This window comes from Gymnogyps californianus, chromosome 7 (assembly GCF_018139145.2).
Source record: "Gymnogyps californianus isolate 813 chromosome 7, ASM1813914v2, whole genome shotgun sequence".
Classification (NCBI taxonomy): Eukaryota; Metazoa; Chordata; class Aves; order Accipitriformes; family Cathartidae; genus Gymnogyps; species Gymnogyps californianus.
In genome coordinates this window covers 23,370,785-23,381,334 of record NC_059477.1, presented here as the reverse complement: position 1 = coordinate 23,381,334, position 10,550 = coordinate 23,370,785, and the positions used below count along the sequence as shown (strand labels likewise).

Here is a 10,550-nt window from a genome sequence, read left to right as displayed (position 1 = left end):
AAAAAGAAACCCAAAAATCAAATGAAAGTGACTCTACACAATGTCAACATGAAAAGCTAAAATTACCTAAGGAGGAAACTGAAATTGGTTATTTTAAGAAACTTAATCACTAGTGTTAAAAATTCTCTTTTCATGCCAAAACATTACTTTTGTAGTCAACTACATACAACATCAAGTGCTGTTTGAAAACCAAATGCAGCAGTGTACCCGTGTTTTTTGTTAGGCATTTGTTTTTTCAAAAATTCTGCATCACTGAAAAAAAAAATCTCATCCTTCTCCTTCCTCTCATTAATTTATGACATGCTATTGCTCCCTTAAAGATCCACAGGTATATTCTGTATGTGAGACAAGATCATAATCCCCCGTAATGAAAACGATTTCTCCAGAAAGGTGTTTTATATGGATCAAACAAAATGAGTGCTAACTTCTGCACATATGACTGTACTGTCTACACATACAGTGCTGAAAGACTAAACACTCCAAATTAAAACCAAACATTTCTCTTCATGGAAATCTGACAGGTGGATAACAGACAGCATGAGTAGAAAATAAATTCTGTGTAAGACTTGCATGATCTATAAAAGCCTCTACTGAATATTTACATAAGGTCTTAATTTTAAACATTAGCTTTTCATTAAAAATGTTTCATTGAGAACAATATATATAGCTGTTTTTTCAAGATTAAAAAAATAAAGCGTGCTTATAATATATGTAAAAATAAAAACCCATACTTTAGAAATGCACCTGTAGTAATAAAGATTACACTGTAATTATGAATAAATGGTTTACACAAACTGAAATCCAGCATCTTAACAATGCACCTGCACTAGATAGAATAGGCTGTTGTTTTGAGTGCTATTTCAAATGGACAAAACAAAATACTGAGTTATATGCTTTAAAATATTTTTATAATGCTGATGACACTTTTTTATGATGCTGGATGACACTTTACATAGCATACATGTAAGCAGTATTCTCTCCTGAATGAGAATAAACACAGTTTCTTGCAGGGCTGAAGATTTTTCTTGAAAATAATCCAGATCTCTAGTATAATTAAGGTAATCATATTCACAATATTTTTATGCTGATATGGTCTCTGTCACTGCATTATTTCATTCATGGTTTCCAAAGTCAGATTAAACAAGTCCATGAGCCATACAAAAAAAATTCACGTTCTTAGTGATGCACGGGCCTTATCAAGTATTTCCTTTCTGATCTTTGGATAGTTTGGATGCGCTTCAAGGACCTGTCAAAAGACAAAACAACCCAAAAGTTCTGTGTCTAAAAGGAAAGAATATGAGGTTACACATTCTGAAACTAAAATAACAACATGACAAGTTTGTTTTAAGAATGCATAAATATTTAACTGTGGCTAGAGACTACCATGTATGGAGGTCAAGAACAGCTTTATCAAAGACACCTTGCTTCCCTTTCATACTGCCCTGTCACCTTGGTGCAAAAGACACAGGGGTCAAGGGCTAAAGCCTCTGGGTGGCTTGAAATGCATGCATTCAGAACAGTGACCTCTGGAGACATTTCCAAGGTTTTAAGTATACTTTCTCTGCAATGATAAACTGCTCTTATATTTTCACTCCCTCAGGCTCTTTCTTCCTATACTCTACCAACTTCATCTTCTTGCCCTTCAATTCCTCTCCCTTATCCTTCCATTCAATTTGTCCTTTCTAGCTATCTTTATTTCCCCCCAAAAGAGCAAATGTGATTTATTTCATTATTAATACTAATAATTATTAATTCATGATGTTCACTCTGCTTCTGTAATAGTAGCCCTGTTCTGCATCTGCTCTATTTATGTTTGGACCATACAAAGATGATACTGGAAGTTACTTCCTAACAGTGTCTTCTGATATTAACATTCGATTAACTTCTTCAGCTATACTTCTGTATGGATTTACCAAGTTGCAGCCACAGGGCCAAAAGAAGGTGATGACATTTGAATATGCTTTCACATATGATAGCCAGCCACTTTATCTCTTATTTACCTGGTGGACAGGGAGCTCAGGATAAAGCAGATTATGTAGAAGATATTTAATTTAATCAGACTTATTAAATAGGGCATCTTTCTGACATTAAGTCATATATTTTAGAAATTTAAACTCAACAAAAAAAAGGATCATTATGTAAAGGAATGTTGCTACAGCAGACAGTATTAAGTACATATACAAATTCTACCTTATGACAAACATCGATTGCATCAACATATCTCTTTCCTTTCAGGTAATTGAAAGCCAGCTTGTATCCTGTAAGTAAAAGGGGGAAGAAAGGCAACAATTTCAGTTTCTATACTGAATAATGAAAATATCACATTCAAATTCATTTTGGTCACTATATGTTTCTAAAGTTAGTATGTTTGTTTTCTTGCATTCTCTCATCTAAGCTTGTAGAGATCAAAATTTCTACTGGAAGTCACTTCAAGTAGTAAATAAGAGTCCTTTACACACTGATAGCTATGTTTGAATCAAGAGGAGACATTATTCTGGAGAGCATGTATTACTGCAGAGAATACATAATGGTTGTCCTCTTTCAATTACTATGGTACCCCACAGAGTTTCTCACTGTGACCTACAATACGCTGTCTCTCTGTAAAGGCAATTCCGTTATTAAAGGACAAAAGAAGAAAAAAAAAAAATCAGGATAGCAATAACAAACTAGGGAATTAAAATGCTATTCTGTTCCACTGTCAGCAGACCACTAATAAAAAAAGGTCACATGGAATAGCTAAGTTGCATAGCAACATGTCAGGCTGATACTTTCAACATAAAAGGTATAGCTCAAGTATATCAGCCTGGACAGAGATCAGGACTGAGGAAAAAAGGTTATAAGCATGCAATTTCCAAAATCTGAATTTTTAGATCTTTCATTTGTGAACTTATCCTCACTAGCTGTCGTGGTTTAAGCCCAGCTGGCAACTAAGCACCACACAGCCGCTCGCTCACTCCCCCCACCCAGTGGGATGGGGGAAAGAATTGGAAAAAAAACCCTTGTAGGTTGAGATAAAGACAGTTTAATAGGACAGAAAGGAAGGAAAATAATGATAATAATAAAATGACAATACTAAAAGAATTAGAATATACAAAACAAGTGATGCACAATGCAATTGCTCACCACTCGCCAACCGATGCCCAGTTAGTTCCCGAGCAGCGATCCACCCCTCCCAGCCAACTCCCCCCAGTTTATATACTGGGCATGACGTCATATGGTATGGAATATCCCTTTGGCCAGTTTGGGTCAGCTGTGCTGGCTGTGTCCCCTCCCAGCTTCTTGTGCCCCTCCAGCCTTCTTGCTGGCTGGGCATGAGAAGCTGAAAAATCCTTGACTTAGTAGAAACACTGCTCAGCAACAACTAAAAACATCAGCGTGTTATCAACATTATTCTCATACTAAATCCAAAACACTACACTATACCAGCTACTAGGAAGAAAATTAACTCTATCCCAGCTGAAACCAGGACACTAGCAAATGAGTACGAGGGATCTGATACCAGTTTATAAAGTTTTACTTGCCAGAAGCAGTTTGTGCTGCTTTAACCTTTTTAGTTTTAATGCATGACAATTCTCACAATGCTGTATGCAAAACTAGAAAACAATGTGCACACAGTACCTTCAATATCATACTCTCACTTTTTGTATGCAAGATCATTTCACAGTTTAACTTCACTAAGGCATTCTGTCTAGACACCAAATGACTTTGTAATTTGTTCAATTCCTACCCTCTAGAGGGTTTCAAAATCGCAAAAGAAAAGTCTTGATCTATGTTCTCTACAAACTCAAGAAATCACACCTTTTTACTATTAAAACTTATTCTTTCTAGCACGTTTTATTTGATCAACAACTGTAATACCTTAGCCAGGACATTCACAGGTCAGTCTACAGGAGCAGGAACAACTCATAAAATTACTGCATCCAAACTCATACTTAGATATCTAGAGATTTTCCCATATAACCTAACTCAGATTTCTATCAATCATTTTTATTTCTGTTTTGACATTGGAGTCTTCCTTCTGCTTTGACCCTCCTAATTTTTTGACTCACAGTACATAGGGTAACATCTCGTTTTGGCAATCCATCCATTTTATATCTTTAACTATGTTATAAAAGTAGGAGCTAAACCACAAAACATTTAGTTCCATTAATAAAACACTACTTTAATCTACAGACCATATTAGATAAAATCATGAACCAAACCATTGCAGCATCCAGGAGTTACAGTTAAAGAAACAATATGTATGGCAGTTCACATGCATAACAGTTACAATCTTGTTAAAAAACCACTGGTTTTCCAGTTGATGCCAAAGGCTAACACTAAAAAAACCTAGGACACAAAAATGACCACAGATTAAAGACCACAAGAAGTATGTATTTTTGAGGGGCCATAAGCATAGCCCAAAACCTGGAACAGAATTTGTGTAAACCACCAGCCTTGGGACCTAGAGACAGGCTCTAGGTGTTGAGTGACAAAGGGCATTTTATCCTAGGTATCCATTTTATAAAGGGTTTCCTACATTAAAGTAGTCTAAAAATGTGACAGTTTAGTGTAGACTTCAATTAACCATCCAAATTGGAACTTGAATAGTATCCCAAATTTTCAGTTAACCATCTTTTTTAAACCAGATATATTTAAAGACATTTAAATAATTTATTTTTAAATCCTTACTCATGTATATAAAACCTTATGCATATAAGTAATTTGTCTGATTATCAAAATGAAATAATTAAATCAATGATCTGTGACCATCAGATATATTTTGGGTATTATAAAAGGTTCTCGACTATAGACAGTACATACTGCATTACTATAAATACATTATTAAAAATTAATGCTGCACTTACAGAGAAAGTTGTTCAAAGAGCAAACTAAAATTGTTTCAGACCAAACCTTTTACTAAAACAGTAGGCAGAAACTTCTGAAGTATCATAAAGCTGCTACCTCTTGCCACGGGGGCTTTCCAACTGATTGTTAAGTACACCTTTAAACATCTGTGGTTTTTATATGAGGAAAACTAGTGATACTTTATGGAAAATTAAAAGCAGTCTTTCTAGTAGAGGATTGTTCATTCCTACAGTAGTGCCTGAAATCATACTTATAGGTTATATATACATGCCTATTGTTGGATTTGTTTGGTTTCCATATTTCCAGGCCATCTCGTAATTTATTGCTGCATCCTTATATGCTTGTTCCTTTTCCATTATGTATCCCATGTATTCGTAAGCCTTGCAGCATGACTACAAAATACAAATATTCATTCAAAATTTTATTTAGGTGAGCTTATATATAATAATACCGACAGCTTAATTGCTTAAATACTTCAAATCTGTACAACTGGAAAGCATAAGTGATACTTGTACTAACTTTGATGACAAGATAGTCTTTATTTAAAATGTCTGTAATACGAATCAGTTATATGGTATTCTGCACAGCAACTTCCTGAGTTACTCCGAGTCAAGTACAGAGTTCACCACAGAGGACACTGCAACTACTCCTTCAAAAATGTTTAGAACCTCCAGGAACCCTGTAGATACCTCTCTCAGTTAATAATAACCAACCCTATGGCAGCCGCATTTCAAGTTCAGCCGGAAAATGTTGTATCTTCCATAAACATTGTTTGTTTCACTTTTTCTTAAAAAGGCATTTTCATAGCCTTATTTTTGGAAACTGTTTTACATTATAATTTTCCACTTAAAGCTAAAGACAGATACAAATACCCTGAAGAGAACACCAACCATTAAATATTTCATTTTGTATAACTCCAAGTGGCAAGTTACAAGCATCTGAAAAAAAAGGTTCCAAAACCTATTCAGCACTAGATGAAAATACTAGCCTTGCTTATGTTATACATACATATAAATCAATATACACATACATATAAATCAATTTAAATCCATAATAAAAGTTGATATGAAAGACACAGTAATTCATACAGAAATCTTACATTTAGTACATAAAGCAGGAAAAAAAAATTACAAAACTAAGCAAAACTACCTACTAACTTAACTACCGTGTGCTCTTATTGTGAACAGCTTATATTATCATGCTGCCAATAGGTCAAATATTTTTAAGAGAAAATTGAAGCTTTTATGAAAATATGCACCTTTTTTACATAGGCAGAGCAAAGAAATGCTGATATATAAATTACATTCCATCTTTAACTTCACTATTTCCAATTAGGCTTCCAAAATCTACTGATGAAAAGCTTTCAAATCACAGCATACTGGGATAAGCAGTATGGGAATGCCTGGAAGGTGAGGATAAAAAAAAAAAATATATACTCCCCCTCTCATGTGTGATAAACAAAACAAGTTCAAAATCAAGAATAGTAATCAGTAAGAAACTCTGATTTCATAGAAACTGTCTGCTCATTCAGATCTCACTAACCAAACCTAAGTCTTTTAAAACCAAAACAAACCCATATTACAACATATGAAGTTTTCACTCAACATATTTACTGAAATTGTGTGTGTGTATATATATCTCTCTCCCTCTCCACAACATTCAATTCTGACTGCTAAAAACAATCCTAAAAACTAATTCATCACAATAACATGTTTTCTCAATCTAATAAAATCTTCCAAATTGGAGAATACCACACAAAATATTGTCTTGTAAATTAACAAGATATTTTAAGATCTAAAATATTCAGCATCTATTTGTGTAGTACAATTCCTGCTTAGCTGCTTTGCATGCAAGTTGGAGAAAAGTCAGCATCTTTACTGTGCTGTTTTGTTAAGGAACCAGAGTTGCAGACTTCTAATTTGCCATCCTCCTTCCTATCAAGCAGAGCTTGTTTATCTAAGTCCCTCATGAGTCTCAAACTTTTTAGAAGAAAACAAATTACTTGGTAGGCTATGTTTATAGAGCTGCTTGGGAATTTCTGCAACAAAGTGTCATGTTGTGGTATGTACCTGCTCAACAGACCATCTATTTCAAGATGTGTCTTATTTTGGGAGATGACTCATGTTTATCCTCCAGTGGTATGGATTTTGCAACTTCCCTTGGCCATCTGGACAAGTGTGTAACTGACCTTAAGGCAGAATTTTTTCTTAACTAAATTCAAACTCATTTTCTGTAAAAATGAAATTGAGTACATCCTATTTTAAGAGGCATCTCTGTAGAAGTACACAATATCATTATACCAAGAACTATTGTAGCTGCCTCTTAATTTTATATTTAGAAAAAAAAAAAAAAAGAGTAAAAGTTCAAAAAAGTCTACCTCTCAAGGAGGTTGCATAAATGTGACTGAATAGTGAACCTTACCTTCTATACTGATGAATTCAGAAAAAGAAATATACAGCATTAGGCCCTTTTCTAAACCAAATCTGTGCACTATAAACAGTATCCTGAACCTGCAGCATAGTATCTACGGAAGACTAGCCTATTGGATGTGCCTCACGTGAAGGAAAGTGAAGTGTATAGATGGAAAAATGTGATCAGCAAAAAGGGACAAAATGAAAAATAAGCACAAGAGCTAAGCTCTGTGCTTGTTCCTATAGTCAAAGCAGAGTATTGGGCAGTTTGCCTGCTCAGAAAGCCTGAGGTAAAAACATTAGAGCTTGTCCCCAGACAATCTACCAGACAGTATCTTCACAGCGGAGGATTAATACTATCATTAAAAAAAAAAAATCCTGTATAATAGCAGGCTTATGAACATAAATGTTTAAAAACATATTTTAAGATATGAAGATAACATCTCTTAATAGACAGAGCAAGTCTCCAAAATTTATATGGCTATATCTTTCTTCATTAGGTTTGTGAGACTCAGTAAAATGCATCTCTGACATTACATAAGCACCTTAAGCTTCTAGTGTCACCACAGCTAAAACTTGCACAAGTTATTATAGAATATGAATAAAAATGACTAAGCAGCATTCACAGGTTTGTTTACTGCCCTCCAGTGTAAAGTTGCTGGTTTCCTGGCTTGATTTGGTCTAATTCTTCTTAATAAGTGAAATACTAGGCAATTGGAAAAAGAAATAAATTTCGAAATCATGTTTCAGAGGAAAACTAAACATTTAGATGAATTAAAATAGAAGGTTACTAAGGTTACTTTTAATGTGCATTCACTTACCCTGTTATGACGAAGGCATCGTTTTAGTAATTCACCCGCCATATCATATTTTGCAGATTGAATATATATATCTGCAAGCAGAAGCCAACTCTTTTCAAACTCCTCTGCATCAATGGGATTCCAGCTCATTTTTGAAATCCGTTTTAATTGATTTCTGGCTCGTGGAGTCTGTTTCAAGATCATGTAGGCTGTAGCCATTCCCAAAAGTGCTGGTATATGATCCTTCTGCAGTAAAAAGCACAGTGACTGCCTGGTGCTTTTTTATTTTGCTTTTCATTTTTTTTTAAACAAGACTTTCACCAGGTATCTGAAAACTAAACTAAATCTCAGGAAATAAAGATAGAATATCCAATCTTACATGTTTTGCATCTAGTGCTATGATTATTTCTGTAAGACTAATCATGATAAACACCACGTTAAATAATTAAAAGGCTGAATAAAAGTTTGGGCTCAAAACCATCTTCAGGCTCAGGAAACGTTGGAAGCATCCACAAGTATTTAATCTCAACAAGAAACATTCTGATACCACTAAGATCTATCCTTTTGATACACAAATAAATACTTTAGATAGAAACTGAACTCACTTGAAGTTACAATACAAGTGGTATTTTCTACTTTTAGAAGTGCCTGTCAAATGTCAATAACAGGGACACGGATTCCTATTATTAGGTGTACAGCTCCTAAAAATGTACGTCTAAACTGCCTGCATCCAAAAGCTACGTATAACAAACAGGATTCTTAAAAGCCACTGTTCTATGCAAGAGCCTCAAGCAAGCAGTAAGAAGTGCAGCAGCAAGTGTGATTTTTAAAATCCTGTCTTTATTAGCATGGGGTATAGATGAGAATGAGGCTCACATCCCGAAACTGATTCCTAAATGCAGGGAGTAGTTCTATCAGCAGCTAACTTAAAAGCTTCTTTCTCCCTCTCAGTGCTCCTGGCTCACTATTGGTATTCTGCCTCTACACCTCTTTGTAGGGTCGTGCTGCAAAGAGGCTTGCCACAGTGGGTTAAAAAAAAGTGACTCCACCAAAAGCCCCTCCTCCATAAGGATCAGCTCATCCCCCCTCTCCCTCAATAGTCACACCCAGCATGGATCAGTAACCTCTGAAGACTGAAGAGGTTAAAACTGTATATTTTATGTGACCCTGGAGAGAAGACTAAATAGACTGGAGCATTCTTCCTGCTGGAACTGTGTCACCATGTGAAAAACATTCAATATTTACAGGACCTCAGATCAATTCTGAGCAGGATTGGGAAGCCAGTACTGGAGGCAGAGGGACACCTTGTTTGTGATTCTCAGAACTGCCTTACACACAAGATCAGCATCAGTATACTCAGCATAGCCAAGGAGCAGGGTAGTGCACAGTTAATAGGTAGTAGTAACTTAAGTATTTCTTGGCATTCTGATGGACTACATGTGTCTACATGTGCTTAAATAAAATCTGTTGAAAGGTGCTGGTAACAAGAGTATCCATTATTAATCCTAAAGCTAATGACTACAAGTAGCTATAAAATAATGAAGATTTCCATCATAATGGAATTTTAAGCAGATGGATAATCTTGCCCTGGAATCTAAATTCTGCCAAATTGCCATGAAGTACATGAAGGCAGCTTATATTTAATTGTTTTTGCTTACAGAATGAAGGTACCGTATAGACTTATATTGTCAGACATGCTGCTGGCAAGACTGGGAATTAAAAAGCAAACCCAGCAACTCAAACCAAATAGCCTATTCACATTTCAGTAACTGGCAATAGTAGCATTTAGTTGAGTTTAAATTTGCAATCCAATTGAAAACTTCTAAAAAGTTATTTCAGCACAGGTTTGTTGGTTTTTTTTTTTTTTCAAATTTTATATACAATATTCTTTAATAGGAAAAAAAAAATCCTTAGAACCAATAGCACTAACACATGGCCCTATTCCTGAATGTAAACTGCAAGACTAGTTAAAAGAAATGTAGTAAGTGTGAAAGAGAAGACTGAGGAAATGAGACAGGTTACTAACCTCAGCCACTACTATTTCAGTGAAAGTGTTCAGTGCTCGTTCAACACTTGATTTTTGTTTGGTTGCCATGAGACAATAATTATCCATGATTCGCAGTTGAATGTGACCCTGAATGGTCTGAGGCTTGAGTTCCTTCAGAAGATTTTCTGCTGTTCTTACAGCCAACTGCACAGACTCCTGCTTCTCTGTTGAATTACTGTTATCAGAAAGAAAGTGTTTGTAAAAGCTTATTTTGTTAATATACACCAAATTAATTACAAGTTAGTACTGATTCCATGCTAAAGGCATGTCATTTTGTACAAGATAGCTCTGTTATATAGGCATTCTACATTGATTCTCTTCTGTAACAACAGCAGTTCCAATCTAACAAGCTGTTTTTAACACTGCAAGTGACCAGGATTCCAGACAAAGTCTTCTACATTTTCTGCTTGAGACTGACTTATTACAGTCTATGATGGTCTCTCG

The 10,550-nt window shown here is 35.1% G+C and overlaps 1 protein-coding gene across 1 annotated transcript in view; it reads right to left on the bottom strand.

The window, feature by feature from the left end:
* Nucleotides 1-275: 275 nt before the first annotated feature.
* The window catches only part of TTC21B (tetratricopeptide repeat domain 21B), a 44,582-nt gene continuing 34,307 nt past the window's right edge, over nt 276-10,550 (bottom strand). The window contains exons 27-31 of the mRNA XM_050900019.1: nt 10,086-10,281; nt 8,081-8,305; nt 5,120-5,240; nt 2,191-2,258; nt 276-1,246 (exon numbers count right to left, since the gene is read on the bottom strand). Of these exons, the coding sequence (XP_050755976.1) occupies nt 1,169-1,246; nt 2,191-2,258; nt 5,120-5,240; nt 8,081-8,305; nt 10,086-10,281 (688 nt within the window). The 3' untranslated portion in view covers nt 276-1,168. The remainder of the gene's footprint in view (nt 1,247-2,190; nt 2,259-5,119; nt 5,241-8,080; nt 8,306-10,085; nt 10,282-10,550) is intronic.